Source organism: Lutra lutra, chromosome 7 (genome assembly GCF_902655055.1).
Source record: "Lutra lutra chromosome 7, mLutLut1.2, whole genome shotgun sequence".
NCBI lineage: Eukaryota > Metazoa > Chordata > Mammalia > Carnivora > Mustelidae > Lutra > Lutra lutra.
In genome coordinates this window covers 36,879,104-36,899,533 of record NC_062284.1, presented here as the reverse complement: position 1 = coordinate 36,899,533, position 20,430 = coordinate 36,879,104, and the positions used below count along the sequence as shown (strand labels likewise).

Sequence of the window (20,430 nt, the reverse complement as noted above, 5' to 3'; positions counted from 1 at the left end):
TCAACAAATCAGGGTTGTTTTCCTTACACTGTTGGTGAGGTTTTTCTGTTTGTGTTGTTTTATTTTTAGCTAGATGAACAAAAATATGTACTGTAATGTTGTTTATACAAGCAAAGTATTGGGAAACAGAAACTCTCAATGTCCATCGGTAGAAGGAGACTGGTTTCAAAAATCCTGGCACAAATTAGAGGCTTCTTTGTAAAAATAACAACAACAAAAACAACTTTGTAAAAATAGTATATCTCCATTTCTTAATACAAAAAGATGATCATATTGTTGAATTTTCATAAGTGCCCCCAAACAGCAATTTGTAGTACTAAGGAATAAAGGTGGGGAGAGAAAGTTAGAGGGGGAGAGAGACTGAGGAAGAGAAGGAGAGACTTGGTGGTTTTATTAAGGCAAAATATTTTTTTAAGGGTTTGTTCTCTTGGTCAGTGAGATGGGAAAGGAGGTGAACCAGGAGATTTTTGGGAAAGGTTTTCTCACCCTCAAGGAGCATATGTCAGACAATACTATCCCATTTTCTTTGAATGAATATTGTGCTTGAATGTGGCACCTGAAATTATGCAGCCACCTTACATTCTATGAGGCAGATCAGCCCTAGGATGAAGTAGTTGCTGAGTACAGTAGAATGGAGAAATGAAAGGAACCTTAAGCCTTAGGATAACATCCTCAAGCTGCTGATTTCATTGGGCACAGAGACTTTCCATGGTCTGGAGTTTTTAAATGTGAGGTAATTTATTTCCTTATTTGTTTAAGCCAGTTTGACTTGGAATTCTGTCTGTTACTTGCATTGAGAAATATCCTAGCTGATATGAGGCACTTCAGAAAAATAAACTGTTACCAGAGAATTAGCTTTTCCAGTTTGTGCAGGTTATTTTATTTTATTTATTTTATTTTTATTTATTTATTTTTTGTATAGGTTATTTTATTTTATTTTAAAGATCTTATTTATTTATTTGACAGACAGAGATTACAAGTAGGCAGAGAGGCAGGCAGAGAGAGAAAGGAGGAAGCAGGCTCCCTGCTGAGCAGAGAGCCCCATGTGGGGCTTGATCCCAGGACTCTGGGATCATGATCTGAGCTGAAGGCAGAGGCTTTAACCCACTGTGCCACCCTGGCGCCCCTGTACAAGTTATTTTAAACTTAAGTCAGGCTTAGGTTAGATGTTACAGTGGTGGCATCTTCAGTTTTACTAATGATATACTGGGTGCTTTTACTTTTGATGTCATCATGTTCTAGAACTGTACAGTATGCAGTAAAATCAACTGGAAGTGAATACAAAGTGTTTTATGGTAATTTTATATTTGGTATTTCCTATTTTCCTTATGTTTATGTGTTTTTCAAAATTCTAAGAATTATAAAAATAAAGAAAAACTTTACATTTTAACTAAATCCTTTAACTATGAACATCTATTTGATGAGAATTTTGGAAGACTTGATCTATTAGATGCTTTTGTTTGCAAGTAACCAAAAAACCCAATTTAAACTGGCTCTATGTTAAAGGAATTTATTGGCTTATATAACTAAAAAAGCTAAAGGCATGTTGCATTTCAGGTAAAGCTTGATCCAGCAGCTTAACTGTATCACTAAGGGCTCAGTTTCTATCTGCCTTTTTATTCTTTTCATAATTCCATATATCAACTTTATTCTAGTGCTAGCTGTTCCCATGGTGTTAAGCATGGTGACTAACAGTTTGGGCTGTGTGCTTTCTTCACTTGTATCCAGTAAGAGGAGTTTTTCCAACTTTCCATTCTCCAACTTTGGAAAGTCATAGGCTTCATTCTGAATAGACCAGTTTAGGTCATAAACCTCTCCCCAAGTCAGTCATCGTAGTTAGTTAACAGGGTAGAAATATGCTTACTGGTTTAAACTACAGATGAGTACCCTCGGAGGTGGGGTCGATGTCAGTCCCATTCAGATTTATTACATGCTGATGTATGTGGAGGAAAGATAGAGTTGGTGCAGCCTTGGAACGAAGTCTAATGTACAGGAAATAGAAAAGGAGGTAAGCCATCTCCTCTGCCACGTACCATTAAATATTATTTCTGTGTTTCTATTTCAATATTACATTGTTTTCCTTTTCTCTTTTTGTCTTATTAGCAAACTGTTTGCAAAAGAAAACTACTTGGCAGCTATGAATGCGTACAACTTAGCCATAAGACTAAATAACAAGATTCCACTATTGTATTTGAACCGGGCGGCTTGCCACCTAAAACTAAAAAACTTACACAAGGCTATTGAAGATTCTTCTAAGGTATATCTATCTATTTATTTATATATGGTGCTTTAAAATTGTTATCCTCTTGTTTATGGATTTAAATCATGCCTTTAATCTTTTTTCTTTTAAAATTTATATTCTTGAGTTGCAAGGATTTTAAGAGTCATCTTGTAAGTTACTTTTTTTTTTAACTGAAAAAAAAAAGATTTTTTTTGAATCAACGAGAAACTGATGTTTTTTGGCACTATATTGCCTTGGTGTGTATCAGTTGAAGTTCACAAGGAAATTAGTAAATGCTTGTTAGTTTGTGCTTACCCTTTATCTTATTAAAGTTCTGCAGACTTAAAGTTTGAAGGAAGAAAACTTGCTTTTTTCTTATTATCACTACCACCTGCACAGTAGAAGGATAGCTCTACATTAATTTCCCAATTATCAGAATAAACCTAGTATATTCTAATTTTATTATTAATATCATGTCATTATCTTAAACTTCTAGTTTTTTCTCTTTTTTGTTTTCCATGTCAGAGTAATCTGTTTTAGGGGAAAATCATATGCAAAAATCTCTCATGTGGCTCCTTGAGATTGAAAATGTGAAGGAAATAACCATATCCTCCTGCTTTGATCTCATTAAACTATTAAAAGATCTGACAGTATTTTTATGATCCAGTTTTCCTTTTACTAGCACCATTCTGTGCACAAACATTTATTGAATGAATGAATGGGATCACCCAATTTGAATGCAAAGACCTCCAATGTTTTTAATCACTCCTGCTAATAAAGACAAAGCTGTAGAGGTTTCAAATGACAAACCAAATCACCACTTTGGAGAAAAGCTATGCATCTTGTATAGGAACAATTGAACAATTCCTTAAGTTCAACACAAATACAAGTATTTGATAAATTTCTGTGCCAGTTAATTCAAAAATTTTGGTGGGTGAGACTTGATGCTTATTTTATTTTTTTAAAGATTTTATTTATTTGGCAGAGAGATCACAAGTAGGCAGAGAGGCAGGCAGAGAGAGAGGAGGAAGCAGGCTCCCCCACAGAGCAGAGAGCCCGATGCGGGGCTTGATCCCAGGACCTTGAGATCATGACCTGAGCCAAAGGCAGAGGCTTTAACCCACTGAGCCACCCAGGCGCCCCTGATGCTTGTTTTAAAGTTAAGATTTTTATCATGTTTTTGCCCAAGTTTAAATTAATTTAAATTAGATTGTCTTTCCCTTATTTTATTCTGTAAGGCACTAGAGTTATTGACACCACCCGTTGCAGACAATGCTAATGGAAGAATGAAGGCATATATACGACGTGGGACAGCATTCTGTCAACTGGAATTATACATAGAAGGTAAGAAATTGATAGAAATGTTTTTTTTTAAAATATTTTATTTATTTATTTGACAGAGATCACAAGTAGAGAGAGAGGCAGGCAGAGAGAGAGAGAGAGAGAGAGAGAGGGAAGCAGGCTCCCTGCTGAGCAGAGAGCCCAATGCGGGCCTCGATCCCAGGACCCTGAGATCATGACCTGAGCGGAAGGCAGCGGCTTAACCCACTGAGCCACCCAGGCGCCCACGATAGAAATGTTTTAAGTTCCTAGTTATACTCTGAAAAAAAAATCACTGGAATTATTTAAGATCATAATTTTTTTAGGACTCCACTGTTTTATATTTTTAGCATTTAATATATTCTTTGCAATTTACGTGACAAAAATGATTTTGAAGTATTTAAAAAATTTATTGTTGTAGAAGGCAGTTAAGACAAGATGTGAACATGTTTAAGTGTAGGAGAATGCTACAGTATCCAGAAAACTTTTTTATGGAAAGATGTGTAATAAAGGATATAAATGAGTCACTTAAGATATGATGGAAATTTAAAATGAACTACTTTGGTCATACAGACAGATACACAAGCTCAGAAACAACTGATCTACCACAGTGTATGATCATTGCTTATGTTTGTGAGACTGTACTAACTTTGGTTTCAGCTTCATGTGTATAGAAGCCATAACATTTATTTTTTATTTTCATTTTTAATGTATTTAGGGACTTTTTGCTGTTATTCATGTTGCTTCAAAAGCAAAATTTTGTAGTAGTTAGTGTTTTATCTTTAATGCTCTTCTTCCCATGCCTCCTTACCCAGAGGACCAGACAACTTTCCTTTATTCAAGGCCTAGAGGCATACTCCTTGATGATGCCTTAACAGGGAATGGGCTAGTCTATAAGGTTTTATCATTTCTGACTACATTTTTAAACTTGTTTCTGACATTTTTTAGGAGATTTTTCTAAACAAAGCATCCCAATTAGATTTATGTGCCCCACCCTTTATTTTTAGTCTCTTAACCAGCTTCATGAAGTTAAAAATTATCAGGACAGGAATTAAATAATATAAAGCATTCTTTTTTTTTTTTAAGATTTTATTTATTTATTTGACAGACAGAGATCACAAGTAGGCAGAGAGGCAGGCAGAGAGAGAGGAGGAAGCAGGCTTCCCGCAGAGCAGAGAGCCTGATGTGGGGCTTGATCCCAGGACCCTGGGATCATGACCTGAGCCCAAGGCAGAGGCTTTAACCCACTGAGCCAGCCAGGTGCCCCAATATAAAGATTCTTTAGAAATTGTAGCATCATAGACTTTTTGAGCTAAAAGTACTCTTCATTTTAAAGATGAGAAAATGGAGGCTTGGAGAAGTTAAGTGATTTACCTTAAGTGGCATGGCAAATAAGTAAGTTTCCTTACTCAAAGAAATTTTCCCACTGCTTATGTTGATACTTAGACTCATTTATATTTATTTAACAGACAGTCCACAATGCTTTCCTTTTAAATTAAGTTTCCTCAAAGGAATTCTGTATATATGACAACTATAGAAAAAGCCACAAACTGTAGTCTATGAATTATATAAAGTATGAATTGAGTCTACCAAAATTATTTTTCTAAATCTAGAATTTCTAAATAAGATGCCATTTATTACTTTCTCATTGAGGTAATAAAAATGTCTTTTTTATAGTGAGTTTTATTGGGGCACCTGGGTGGCTCAGTGGGTTAAAGCCTCTGCCTTCAGCTCAGGTCATGATCCCAGGGTCCTGGGATCGAGCCCCGTATCGGGCTCTCTGCTTGGCGGGGAGCCTGCTTCCTCCTCTCTCTGCTTGCCTCTCTGCCTACTTGTGATTTCTCTCTGTCAAATAAATAAATAAAATCTTTAAAAAATATATATAAAAAATATAGTGAGTTTTATTGAGTCTTTTCATGCTTTAATGAGCTTAAGCTGTCAGTTTATTTGTACTTGAACTTCAAATAATGCTTCTGGAGTGCTTGGATGGCTCAGTCTGAAAAGTGTACAACTCTTGATCTTGGGATCATGAGTTTGAGCCCCACATTGGGGGTAGAGATTAAATCCATTTAAAAAGCTTAAAACAAAGACAAAAAACAAAAAAACAAAACAACCCAAAAACTGCTTCTTACTGAGTCCTGAATATAATGAGTATAATTATTCCTGAAATCACTGAAAAATTTCTGCAATCTTTTAAGAAATACTATATAGAGACATATTTGTGAAAATGATAATCTGATTTAAAATCTGATACTTGTCCTGAACCATGTTCTTAGAGGTTTTTTTATTAAAAAATATCATCTAGATAACACAAGGATTTATAAAATATTAATTTTACTGACCATCATTGCAATATAAATATAGGCCTACAGGATTATGAAGCTGCACTTAAGATTGATCCATCCAATAAAATTGTACAAAATGATGCTGAGAAGATTCGGAAGATAATTCAAGGAACAGAACTAAAATCTTAATGACTGCTGAAGCAACTAGGTATTGTACTAGTTATTGTTTTAAGTTTTCCAAAAATAAATGGAGGCATTAGGAATCTTTGTAAATATTACGGCTGATTGTGCAGAATCACTTTTTTTTCATTCTCTAGTTCTGTAGATGGTAAAATATTATAAATCTATAGAAAATGAAATGTTCGATTTGAATTGTTTCTGAATGAGTAAATCAAACTAAGAATGATTTAATTCTTTGCTGCTTCAATACATGGATTAATTACATATATATTTTGTTGTTGCTGTTACTAAAATCAGCTCACCCTTATAACTAACAAAATATTTCTTCGTGTGATGAGTACTAGGACATTACAGACTCATTTCTGACAAAGTAAAATTTGAAAATAGAAGACTATGTTTATAATTTTTTAAATTAAATGTACTACTTAATTGAATGATTGACCTTAGTATAATCAGTACTGATATTCACCTAGTATTCAAAGCACAAAACCTTTACTTCTCCATCCCACTGTGGGAGGGTAGACCAGTTCAACCTAGCAAAACAACTGTTTGGAACCCCCCCCTTTTTAAAAGATCTTATTCATTTATTTGAGACAGTGAGAGAGGAAGAGCATGAGCAGCAGGGGGTAAGGGCAAAGGGAGAGGGAGAAGCAGATTCTCTGCTGAGCAGGGAGCCCAACTCCGGACTTGATCCCAGAACTCTGGGATCATGTGAAGGCAGACACTCAACAGATGGAGCCATCCAGGCACACTGTTTAAGAAGACCTTATTTTTGACTTTAGTTGTATGTAGTGTTTTCCAAGGCATTGATTATATTTCATACTATCTGGTGAAGATAAGTTTTCTAATGAGATGTTTTCTAGTAGCTTCAAGTATAACAGGAAAAAGAAAAAGACAGCAAATGTTAACATAGAATGTTATAATACTGGCATTGGATTGTACCACTGTTTGTGTTGTACCACAGCAAAGAGGCAAGCATTAAGCAAAACCAGTACAGCTTCCCTTTTGTATATAGTAGTTATCACAATTGTCTGATTATATTTATAGGATGTTTAGAAATACAAAACACAATATTTAGGAATAAGTTTTTATAGTATTTGGTAATCTGATGTCATTCAAATGGACCATAAAACAGCTTCATTCTTCTTTTTTTTTAAACCAATATTTTTCTTGAATTTGTAAGGGTATCCTAGTTCAGCAACCTTGAGACTTACTTTTATAAATCAGCCTTAGATAAATTACATAGCAGCCTTGTCCAGTTAATAGACCTTCTAATAAGATAGCATTGCTTTTTCTTATGGTTTGTTATTTTAAAATATAAACATTACCAAAATAAAGATGGGTCTCCATGTGTGTCAAATACCAGTTTGATATTCAAAATATGTTAACCAACCTAGTGTTTCTTCAGGCTCTTCTTATTAGCATCCTCCACCCACCCACCCCCCAAAAAAGACTACAACCAACAGCTACCCTAAGGGCAGAAGATCTATCCTTAGTGGAAAGAAGGGATAGTGTTAACTAGTTATTTATTAATATTTTGGGCCCTATTTTCTAAATAAAGTCTTGGACTATATTTACTCAACGGACAAATTTGTATTCACAAAATACTTGACCTCTTTTGAGCAATCTCCTATTGTTTGCAAGGGACGTTTTGTCTTAAGTTGAAGTAGGGATAGAGTTGAAATCTTACTACAACATTTCTATGTCCTTTATGATGAAAACATACCTCCCAAACAATAGTGCTAATTATTACTAAGGCCCATGAATAAAAGATAAGAAAAAAATTCTTATGGTAGTCCCTTAGGTTTTTTCATAATGTCAATTATTTGATTGAAATTAATTTCAAGATACCAAGTGGATAATAAGCTAAACGTAGCTGTTACAGAAATGTAAACTGAAGGGATATTTAATCTCCCACTACTGTGTGATTGCCATACATAAATACAGAGTATGCCTGTTTATTAATAAAGACAACTTTTTGACAAATTTGGCTATGAATAAATATCAAAACTATATCAAAATATTGATTACAAAGGAAAGAGCATGACTAGTCCATTTTTGCTATGGATGTTTTATAGTAATAGTAAATAATTATTGTTAGATTTAATTTAAAAATAAAATATTTTCTAATATTCTACTTGCCTTTTGACTGATAGTCACTTGAGAGTCAGCTAGATTCACAGAATCTGTTTTTATCTCATTAAAGTGCTTAAGCATTTTATGAAGAATGCTCATTTCTTTCCTCCCAGAAAGAGGTTTGTGAATTACATCAAGCAAAAATGGTTTGTCAAAGACCAGGTTTGGTATCATTTTTCTTTTATATATTTTAGCTCTTTACTGACAAGTAAAAATATTACTGTAGTAGATAAATGCTGCCTAAGAGCTAAATGGAAAGTAAACACGTATGTATGTATGTATAAACATATCCTGTCCTGGTTTCCTAGAGTCAAGGAAAACTAGAGCTGGACAGTAGAGCAGTAAAAACAGATTTCACTTGGGAACTATTGTAGTATATGAAAAGAGACCTCAGTATAGAACTGGGGTCAGTTCCTAATATAGCATGGACAATGGACAAGTGATGATTTATAGTTAAGGGGCAAGTTGGGTTGAAGGCTGGGGTTGTCAGTGGTTGGAAAATTACTAAAAGGAAACATCGACGGTAGGGAGATTCTGGCTAAACTGATTTATCAGGATTATTGCTGAAAGCAGGCAAGGTTGACTGGGTATCATCTGGGAGATTGTGGGGGATGAAGAATTTGGTCAGATATTGAGAGTGATAAAAACTGATGATGGGGATTCTGGCTAAACCAACTTAGCAGTATTCTTGCTAACAACTGAGCTCTTAAGGACAATGCCCAAGGATCAGGCCCAGTTGAAAGAGTGGCTTAGAGGAACCTGCTTAGAGTTTGGTGAAGGAGAGACCACTGGTCACTAGCAAGTCAAGTACTTTCCAGTGAGCTTCACCCATGTGGCAAAAAGGGCAAAATGGTTTTTTTTAAAGATTGATTTGAGAGAGAGAGAGTAAGTAAGTGAGGGGAAGAGCGGGGGGTGGGGGGGATAAGTGCTGAGTGCCGAGCCTGACACCGGGCTCTGTCTCATGGCCCCAAGATCATGAGCTGAGCTGAAACCAAGAGTTGGATGCTTAAATGACTGAGCCACCCAGGCATCCCATGGGCAAAGGATTTTTACACATACCATCTGGGGAAAAGATTAGTAGGTGATCTCTCAAAAGGACTGACAAAAGTGTATTTCATTATCTTATTGAACTGATCTGGCTCAGTGTCCCTCTCAAAGACCTATCAAGAGCTGACCCATCTCTGGGTTTCAGATTCGCATTAACCAAGCTCAGGAGACTGAACCAAAAGAATGCCTACTTACTATTAATTCATAAGTAAAAATTGAGTGAGCATGTCTAAGGGGATGATAGGTTATATGAAAATTCACTCTCCTTACAAGCAGATGTATGGTAAATCACATCATAAAGCTGCTTAGCAAATGTGTTAAAAAAAGAAACAAGTGCAAAATAGAGTCACTTCTGGCTTCACAGGTGAATTCTATCAAACATGTAAGGAAGAGTTAATACTATTCTTCTCAAACTATTCCAGAAAATAGAAGAGGAAGGAAAGCTTCCAAATTCATCCTATGAAGCCAGCATTACCCTGATACCAAAACCAGATAAAGTCACTACACAAAAGAGAGAGAGAGAGAGAGATATCTCTGATGAACAGAAATGTAAACTGAAGGGATATTTAATCTCCTACTACTGTGTGATTGCCATACATAAATACAGAGTATGCCTGTTTATTAATAAAGATAACTTTTTGACAAATTTGGCTATGAATAAATATCAAAACTATATCAAAATATTGATTACAAAGGAAAGAGCATGACTAGTCCATTTTTGCTATAGATGTTTTATAGTAATAAATAATTATTGTTAGATTTAATTTAAAAATAAAATATTTTCTAATATTCTACTTGCCTTTTGACTGATAGTCACTTGAGAGTCAGCTAGATTCACAGAATCTGTTTTTATCTCATTAAAGTGCTTAAGCATTTTATGAAGAATGCTCATTTCTTTCCTCCCAGAAAGATGCTTAAATCCTTAAATCCTCAAAAAAATATTAGTAAACGAAATCCAGCAATACATTAAAAAAAATCATTCTCCCTGATCAAGTGGGATTTATTCCTGGGATGTAAAGGTGGTTCAATGTTCACAAACCAATCAATATGACACATTATGTCAATATGAGAAAGGATAAAAACAATGTGATCATTTTAACAGATGCAGAAAAAAAACATTTGACAAGGTACAATATTCATTCATGATAACCCTCAAAAAATAGGTTTAGTGGGAAGAGACATCAATATAATAAAGGCTACCTATAAAAAAAAAACTCAGAGCTAACATCATCTTCAATGTGGAAAAACTGAGAGCTTTTCCCGTAAGATCAGGAACAAGACAGGATATCTACTCACCATTTTCATTCAACATAGTACTGGCTGTTTTAGCCACAGCAATTAGACAAGAAAAAGAAACAAAAGGCATCCAAATTGGTAAGGAAGAGGTAAAACTTCCACTATATGCAGATGACATGATACTATATATTAAAAACCCTAAAGACTCCACCAAAAAAACTAGAACTGATAAATCAATCAGGAGAGTCACAGTATGCAAAATCAGTGTACAGAAATCTGTTGCATTTCTATAAATTAATAATGTAGTAGCAGAAAGAGAAATTAAGAAAACAATCCCAGGGCACCTGGGTGGCTCAGTTGGTTAAGCAACTGCCTTCGGCTCAGGTCATGATCCTGGAGTCCCAGGATCAAGTCCCACATCAGGCCCTCTGCTCATCAGGGAGCCGGCTTCTCCCTCTGCCCCTCGCCCCTTTCATGCTCTCTCTCTCAAATAAATAAAATCTTTAAAAAAAAAATCCCATTTACAATCGCAACAAAAATAAAATACCTAGGAATAAACCTAACCAAAGAGAGAAAAGACTTGTATTCTGAAAACTACAAAATATTGATGAAATAAATAGAAGATAACACAAACAAGTGGGAAATATCCCATGCTCATGGATAGGAAGAACAAATTGTTAAAATGTCCACTACCCAAAGCAATCTACGAATTTAATGCAATCCCAATAAAATACCAACAGCATTTTTCACAGAACTAGAACAAACAATCCTAAAATTTGTATATAGCCAAATAGCCAAAGCATTCTTGAAAAAGAACAAAACTAGAGGTATCACCATCCCAGATTTCAAAATTGAAAATAGACATGAACAGACATAACTCCAAAGAAAACATACAAATGGCCAACAGACCCACAAAAAGATGCTCAACATCACTCATCATCAGGGAAAAGCAAATCAAAACCACAATGAGATATTACCTTATACCTATCAGAATGGCTGGTGCCAAAGAAACAAGAAACAATAAGTGTTGGTGAGGATGTGGGAAAAAGGAACCCTCAGGTACTGTTGTGGGAATTCAAACTGGTACAGCCACTGTGGAAAACACTGTGGAAGTTACTAAAAAATTAGAAATAGAATCACCATATGACCTAATAAATCCAGTACTGAGTATTTACCCAAAGAAAATGAAAACACTAATTTGAGAGCCTTTTGCAACTTTTGGAGAACATGTACTAAATAAAACCAAGATTTACTAAAACATGTCTCTTTTTATTCTATTTTGAACACATTTAAGAATTCACTGTTATTCAGGTATCAGTTCAAATGTTTTATTTCTTAAAGTATTTTTTTAACTAATTCAAATACTTTTATATTTCAAGTTAGGTATTCTATCCTTAGATTTAAAATGCACTTTTCCTGAGTAATTTTCTCTTAAATATGCAAAGGAATATATTTTCATAGAGTACGTTGAAAATTAGGAAAATCAAGGGTTCTGGTTCTATCAGGTGTAGTGTTTAGAGAGTTATTTTGATAAAATCCAGTAGCGCTGATATGGTTTGAAAATACTTGGTCTCTTGGAGTATAATTGCAGGGAAAAAACTGTGGCTTAGGTAAAAATTCACCATAATTACTCGAATTGGTTTTATACATAATCATCTTAGGTTTTGATAGTGAGGTAGCTGTATAGAGTGTCTTTGGGTCCAACATACATGAAAACACAGGATTGCCAGGATTCACACAAGGAAGAACTTGTTCAGGTTTCACTTCTGTTCCTGAATTTGAAGCTGAAGCACATTTCTTGTCCTAAAATATAAACACATCAAATTATTCTCAATTATAAAATTTTGGGAAAAAAATTAAAATTAGCACCAACCCTGTCATACCACTCACAAAAATTAACTCAAAATGAATTAAAGACTTAAATATAAGACCTGAAAGCACAAAGCTTCTAGAAAAGAACACAGGGGGAAAGCTCTGTGATGTTCTTGGCATAAATTTTTTGGATATGACACCAAACGCATAAGCAACAAAAGCAAAAATAACAAGTGAGACTGCATCAAACTGAAAAGCTTCTGCACAGCAAAAGTAGTAGTCAACAGAATGAAGAGACAACCTACAGAATGGGAGAAAATATTTGCAAACTATATTGATAAGGGATTAGTATCCGAAATATACAAGGAATTCATACAATGCAGTAACAAAACATAACCTGATTAAAAATGAACAGAGGATCTGAATAGACATTCTTCCAGACAAGATGACAAATGGCCATTAGGAACATGAGAAGCTGTTCAACATCATTAATGATCAGAGAAAAGCAAATTAAAACCACAATGAGGTACAACCTCATGCCTGTATTAGAATGGCTTGTGTCAAATAACAAGTGTTGGCAAGGATGTGAAGAAAAGGAAACCCTTGTGCACTGTTTGTGGGAATGCAAACTGGTGCAGTCACTATAGAAAACAGTATGGAGATTCCTCAAAAAATTATAATTAGTATTACCATATGATCCAGCAATCCCAGTTTTGGGTATATGCCCAAATGAAGTTAACTCACTATCTCAAAGGGATGTCTGCACTCTCATGTTCGTTGCAGCACTATTCACAATAATAGCAAAGATATGGAAACAATCTAGGTGTCCATTAATGGAATAATGGATAAAGATGTAGTATACTATATTCTCATGTATATATACATACATAAGTATTAATCATCCATAAAAAAAGAAATCCTGCCATTTCAGATAACATGGAGGGCGTTATGCTAAGTGAACTAAGTCAGACAAAGAATACGAGAATCTCATATATGAATCTAAAATTTTAAAGTCAAACTCATTGAAACAGAAGAACGATGATTTCCAGGGGATGGGGGAAATGGAAAGATGTTGGTCAATGAGTACAAACTTCCAATTATAAGAAGAATAAGTTCAAGGGATCTAATGTACAGCATGGTAAGTATAGTTACCAATACTTTATTATATACTTGAAAGTTGCTAGAGAGTAGATTTTAAATGTTCTCACCACAAAAATAACTTTAATTATGTGAGGTGATGTATGTGCTAATCTTATTGTGGTAATCATTTCACAATGCATACATACAAGAAACCACGTAATACATCTTAAACTTACACACTGTTATATGTCAATTATATCTCAATAAACCTGGAAACAAAACAAAACAAAAAGGTTAGCATGTCCACTTCACTTTTACAGGAATTCTGTTCTCTTGAGGGCGGTGGCTAGTTCTCATAAATGACATAATATCTGGACAAAGTAAACTTATCAAAAGTATGTATAAGAAAGGTTTTAAATCCTGTACTGGAATCATGAGAATTTATAAAACATTTGTAAATCATAGAGAAGAGCTGCAAGAAGTCATAGTTAGAAAAGGACATACTGCCTAATTCTAGAATGAGAAGAGAATGAAATAAACATTCAGGGATTTTAGCATTGTGGGCATAACCATTAAGTAAATAATTACACAACTAGTAATTATAATTGTGGTAAGTGCTATGGAGAAAAAAATATATAAGCTATTTATGAAAATTTATAGGGGGTTCTAACCTACTATGGAGGCTAAGAAAGGCCACTCTAGTGAAGTGTCATTGAATCTAAGACTGGAAGGCCAGGAAAAGTTAGAAATGGGAATAAAGAAAAACTCAGCATGGCCAAAGTCAAGTAAGTTAGGGTGAAAATCTGAGATGAGAATAGAGGGGCAGGGGCCAGATCCTGAAGAATCTTGTGGACTCTTTTAAAATTGGATCTTTATGGTAAAAGCAATGGAAAGTTATTAAAGTGTTTTAAGGAGATGCATGCCATTATGTAACAAGTTTTACTATGATTACTTTGGCTGCTGTCAGGTTCTTGAATGGATGTAGAAAGAAGCTACAGCAGTCCAAGTAACTGATGACAATGATCTGTAGTTGGGTGGTGGTATAGAGAGGGAAATAAGTAAACAAATTTGAAATATATTTTGGAAGTAGAATTCACAGGGTCTGGTGATTGATTGAAAGTCGGTGGTGATGAAGATGGACAGATCAAGGATGAAGACTAGGTTTCTGGACAAACACTTGGGTAGCTGGTGGTGCAATTTACTACAATTTTTAATATACAAATTAAATATGAATATATATACACACTACACATATTTTAACACTCCACTCACTGCAATGGACAGATCATCTAAATAGAAGATCAATAAGGAAACAGGGCTTTGAATAACACAGTGGACCAAATGGACTTCACAGATATATTAAGAGCATTTCATCTAAAAGCAATAGTGTACATTCTTCTTGAGTACACATGAAACATCCTCCAGAACAGATCACATATTTGAGTCACAAATCAGGTCTCAACTGGTAATAAAAGACTGGGATCATTTGCTGCATATTTTCAGACCACAATGCTTTTGAAACTTGAACTTAATCACAAGAGGAAATTTGGAAGAAAACAAATACATGGAGGTTAAAGAGCATCCTACTAAAGAATGAATCAGTGAACCAGGAAATTAAAGAAGAATTTTAAAAATTCATAGAAATAAATGAAAATGAAAAAAAATGTTCAAAACCTTTGGGATGCTCCAACAGTGATCCTAAGAGGGAAGTATATAGCAATGCAAGCCTTTCTTAAGAAACAAGAGAGGTCTCAAATACACAACCTGACCTTAGACCTAAAGGAGCTGGAGAAAGAACAGCAAATAAAGCCTAAACCCAGCAGGAGAAGAGAATTAATAAAGATTAGAGCAGAAATCACTGAAATAGAAACCAAAAGAACAGTAGATCAACTTAACTAGGAGCTGGTTCTTTGAAAGACTGATTAAACCCCTAGCCAGGCTTATCAAAAAGAAAAGAAAAAGGACCCAAATAAATAGAATCATGAATGAAAGAGGAGAGGTCACAACCAACACTGAAGAAATACAAACAATTATAAGAACATATTAAGAGCAACTATATGCCAACAAATTAGGCAATCTGGTAGAAATGGATACATTCCTAGAGACATATAACCTTCTGAAATTGAAACAGGAAGAAATAGAAAACCTGAACAGATCCATAAGCAGCAAGGAAATTGAAGCAGTAATAAAAAAATCTCCCAACAAACAAGGCCTGATGGCTTCCCAGAGGAATTCTATCCAGTATTTAAAGAAGTCTTTAAATAGACTAGAATACCTCTTCTGAGGCTGTTTCAAAAAAGAGAAATGGGAGAACACTTCCAAACTCATTGTATGAGGCCAGCATTTTCTTGATCCCAAAACCAGACAAAGACCTCACCAAAAAGGAGAATTACATACCAATATCCCTAATGAACATGGATGCCAAAATTTTCACCAAGATCCTAGCCAATAGGATCCAACAATGCATTAAAAGGATTATTCACCACAAACAAGTAGGATTTATTCCTGGGTTGCAAGGGTGGTTTAACATCTGCAAATTAATCAATGTGATATACTATGTTAATAAAAGGACAAGAACCATATGATCCTCTTAATAATGCAGAAAAACATCTGACAAAGTAGAACATCCTTTCTTAATTAAAATTCTTTACAGTGTAGGGATACCTCAATATCATAAAAGCCATATATGAAAAGCCCACAGTGAATATCAATCTCAACATGGAAAAACTGAGAGCTTTTCCCCTAAGGTTAGGAACACAGGAGGAACACTATCATCACTATTGTTCAACCTAGTACTAGAAGTCCTAGCCTCAGCAATCATACAAAAAAAAAGAAATAAAAGACATCCAAATAGGCAAAGAAGTCAAATTCTCACTCTGCACAGATGACATGATATTCTATGTGGAAAACCCAAAAGGCTCCATCTCAAAATTGTTAACACCCATACAGGAATTCAACAAAGTGGCAGGACATAAAATCAATGTACAGAAATTAGTTGGATTTCTATATACTAATGATGAGACAGAAGAAAGAGAAATTAGGGAAGCAATCCCATTTATAATTGCACTAAAAACCATAAGATACCTAGGAATAAACCTAACCAAAGAGGCAAAGGATCTGTACTCAGAAAACTATAGAACACTCATGAAGGAAATTGAGGAAGAAACAAAGAAATTTAAAAACGTTCCATGCTCATGGATTAGAGGAACAAATATTGTTAAAATGTCTATGCTACCTAGAGCAATCTACACATTCACATACACAATTCTGGGCTTTAAGCTCTATTACAAAGCTGTAATCATCAAGACAGTATGGTATTGGCACAAAAACAGACACATAGATCAATGGAACAGAATAGAAAACCCAGAAATGGACACTCAACTCTATGGTCAACTAATCTTCGACAAAGCAGAAAAGACTATCCAAAGGAAAAAAGACATCTCTTCAACAACTGGTTTTGGGAAAATTGGACAGCCACATGCAGAAGAATGAAACTGGACCATTTTCTTATACCATACACAAAAATAGACTCAAAATGGATGAAAGACCTAAATGTGAGACAGGAACCCATCAAAATCCTAGAGAACACAGGCAGCAACCTCTGTGACTGCAGCCCCAGCAACCTTTTGCTAGAAATGTTCCAAAGGCAAAGGAAACAAAAGCAAAAATGAACTGTTGGGACTTCATCAAGATAAAAAGCTTTTGCACAGCAAAGTAAAGAGTCGATAAAACCAAAAGACAACCGATAGAACGGGAGAAGATACCAGCAAATGTCTTACCATATAAAGGTCTAATATCCAAAATCTAAAAAAAAAAAAACCCCAAAACTTATAAAACTCAACATCCAACGAACAAATAATCCAATAAGAAATGGGCAGAAATCACGTTACCTGATTTCAAGCTTTACTACAAAGCTGTGATCACCAAGACAGCATGGTACTGGAATAAAAGCAGACACATAGACCATTGGAACAGAGTAGAGAGCCCAGATATGGACCCTCAACTCTATGGTCAAATAATCTTCGACAAAATAGGAAAAAATATACAGTGGAAAAAAGACAGTCTCTTCAATAAATGGTGCTGGGAAAATTGGGCAGCTATATGTAGAAGAATGAAACTCGACCATTCTCTTACACTGTACACAAAGATAAACTCGAAATGGATAAAAGACCTCAACGTGAGACAGGAATCCATCAGAATCCTAGAGGAGAACATAGGCAGTAACCTCTTCAATATCAGCCACAGCAACTTCTTTCAAGATATGTCTCCAAAGGCAAAGGAAACAAAAGCAAAAATGAAATTTTGGGACTTCATCAAGATCAAAAGCTTCTGCTCAGCAAAGGAAACCGTCAACAAAACAAAGAGGCAACCCACGGAATGGGAGAAGATATTTGCAAATGACAGTACAGACAAAAGGTTGATATCCAGGATCTATAAAGAACTCCTCAAACTCAACACACACAAAACAGATAATCATATCAAAAAATGGGCAGAAGACATGAACAGACACTTCTCCAATGAAGACATACAAATGGCTATCAGACACATGAAAAAATGTTCATCATCACTAGCCATCAGGGAGATTCAAATTAAAATCACATTGAGATACCACCTTACACCACTTAGAATGGCCAAAATTAGCAAGGCAGGAAACATGTGTTGGAGAGGATGTGGAGTAAGGGGAACCCTCTTACACTGTTGGTGGGAATGCAAGTTGGTGCAGCCACTTTGGAGAACAGTGTGGAGATTCCTCAAGAAATTAAAAATAGAGCTTCCCTATGACCCTGCAATTGCACTACTGGGTATTTACCCCAAAGATACAGATGTAGTGAAAAGAAGGGCCATCTGTACCCCAATGTTTATAGCAGCAATGGCCACGGTCGCCAAACTGTGGAAAGAACCAAGATGCCTTTCAACGGACAAATGGATAAGGAAGATGTGGTCCATATACACTATGGAGTATTATGCCTCCATCAGAAAGGATGAATACCCAACTTTTGTAGCAACATGGACGGGACTGGAAGAGATTATGCTGAGTGAAATAAGTCAAGCAGAGAGAGTCAATTATCATATGGTTTCACTTATTTGTGGAGCATAACAAATAACATGGAGGACATGGGGAGATGGAGAGGAGAAGGGAGTTGAGGGAAATTGGAAGGGGAGGTGAACCATGAGAGACTATGGACTCTGAAAAACAACCTGAGGGTTTTGAAGGGGCAGGGGGTGGGAGGTTGGGGGAACAAGGTGGTGGGTATTAGGGAGGGCACATATAGCATGGAGCACTGGGTGTGGTGCAAAAACAATACTGTTACGATGAAAAGAAATTAAAAAAAAAAAAAAGAAATGGGCAGAAGACATGAACAGTTTTTCAAAGAAGACATCCAGATGGCCAACAGACACATGAAAAGATGCTCCACATCACTCGACATCAGGAAATACAAATCAAAACCACAATGAGATACCACCTCACACTGGTCAGAATGGCTTAAATTAATGAGTAGGGAAATGACAAATGTTAGTGAGGATATGGAGAAAGGGGAACACTTTTACACTGTTGGTGGGAATGCAAGCTGGTGCAGTCAGTCTGGAAAACAGTATGGAGGTTCTTCAAAAAGTTAGAATTACAGTAAACCAAATCTAGTCGAAACAGAAGAGAAATTAACTGATAAACTTTGTTGGCATAATTTGTACCACACAATCAGGAAATGTTAGGGTCTACCATGAATCTTTTTGACTTCCAGGATAATTGTTACATACTTAGAACTAAAATACTCATTCTTTTACTTTACGTCATAGGTTACTGCAGTTTTCTTATTTGGGTTTCACCCTCTTCAAATCTGATATTCTTAAAATGTGGAGTTCAAATTAGATACAATTAAAAACAAAACAGCCTTATACAAAGAACAATAGAAGGATTATTTTAAGTGCCCTATCAGGTTACACACAGGATCAGCAAATATTATTTACCTAAGATTAAAAAGTTAATTAAAAGTGTAAATGATTCTTCTAAAATTGAAGATCTTAAAAAATTGGACTGTGAAAGTGCCTTGAAAGGAATAAAAATCTACAAAGAGATCATATTCGTGGTAAAGACCACTAATGTAATTTTCAGGCTCCCCTGGAATTAGAGAAAGTCAATCCACTGGGGTTTTTCAAACTTCTTCCTTATAAACATGTACACATTTTTAAAAGATAAATAAGAACAAGTCATTGAGATAATAAAAATGCTGTTTATGGGAGCTGTAATTTTTAAGTTAAAAATCGTTTTTTTTTCTTTTTTTGATGTTTTGTCACAGGTGATGTTAACTATACCAACACCAAAAGCAAAAAAACCTCCCAAAGTCTAATTTTGAGGCACCTTTTTGTTTCTGCTCAGACCCATCATTCTCCTTGTTAATGCTTTTATTTATCTTTTTTTTTTTTTTTTTTTTTTTTTTTTTTGCCACATTGGGGGACAGACCCTTGTTGTTAAGGTTTAGGGTTACCTAAACCTTAACTTTCTACGTTTCCATCAAAAGTGAATACAAGTGCACTGTATTATTCTTTTTTCCCCTCCTATCCTTTTTGAACAAGGTAGTGAAAGAAAATGTAAAATTAACAAGGTACGTTTTTCTCATTTAAAGCCATCACCGCAGTTGCACACCATCCCCAGTCATTTCATACTTTCAGAGGCAACTCTGGCTCAGCGCGATGCATTTACGTCTGTGTAGCCCAGTGGTTGTCTAGAAAGGTGTTTCTTGGGGGTGGGGCGAGTGGCGGTGCGTGGCGCCCAAATTTATAGCAAGTAATACCAGCTGTCAAAATCATTCAGCCCTCTGCCCAAACCCACCCAGTCGTACTCGGTCATTCTCGGTATCTTCTTTATTATTCGGCAAACGCAGTCTTCTTCGGCAGCGGATAGCAAGACCACCAGGGAGCGCACAGAGGAGAGGCCTTTCTACTACATCCAATTAAAGCCTCAGAGAATATGAACCGTTCGCTAGATCAATCTGGATCTACTAATCCGCCTAATCCAGGGAGCTGCCCTCCGGGTGAAACCGCGAATCCTTTAGAGTGGTAGTCTCCATAGCAACCGGCCGCGGAGCAGCTATCGCGCCGGGGCCCGGATGTTGT

At 35.6% G+C, this 20,430-nt stretch overlaps 2 protein-coding genes across 2 annotated transcripts in view; one reads left to right on the top strand and one right to left on the bottom strand.

Moving 5' to 3' along the window:
• DNAAF4 (dynein axonemal assembly factor 4) overlaps window positions 1–7,732 on the top strand; it is a 57,903-nt gene extending 50,171 nt beyond the window's left edge. The window contains exons 7-9 of the mRNA XM_047738185.1: window positions 2,104–2,257; window positions 3,460–3,565; window positions 5,906–7,732. Of these exons, the coding sequence (XP_047594141.1) occupies window positions 2,104–2,257; window positions 3,460–3,565; window positions 5,906–6,015 (370 nt within the window). The 3' untranslated portion in view covers window positions 6,016–7,732. The remainder of the gene's footprint in view (window positions 1–2,103; window positions 2,258–3,459; window positions 3,566–5,905) is intronic.
• A 3,833-nt stretch (window positions 7,733–11,565) lies between these two features.
• PIERCE2 (piercer of microtubule wall 2) lies at window positions 11,566–20,298 on the bottom strand. The gene is made up of 2 exons (XM_047738190.1): window positions 20,147–20,298; window positions 11,566–12,228 (listed from the first exon to the last, which is right to left on the bottom strand). Exons 1-2 carry the CDS (start codon window positions 20,162–20,164, stop codon window positions 11,881–11,883), a joined length of 366 nt encoding a protein of 121 aa, XP_047594146.1. The 5' UTR covers window positions 20,165–20,298; the 3' UTR covers window positions 11,566–11,880.
• Between the last annotated feature and the right edge of the window lie 132 nt (window positions 20,299–20,430).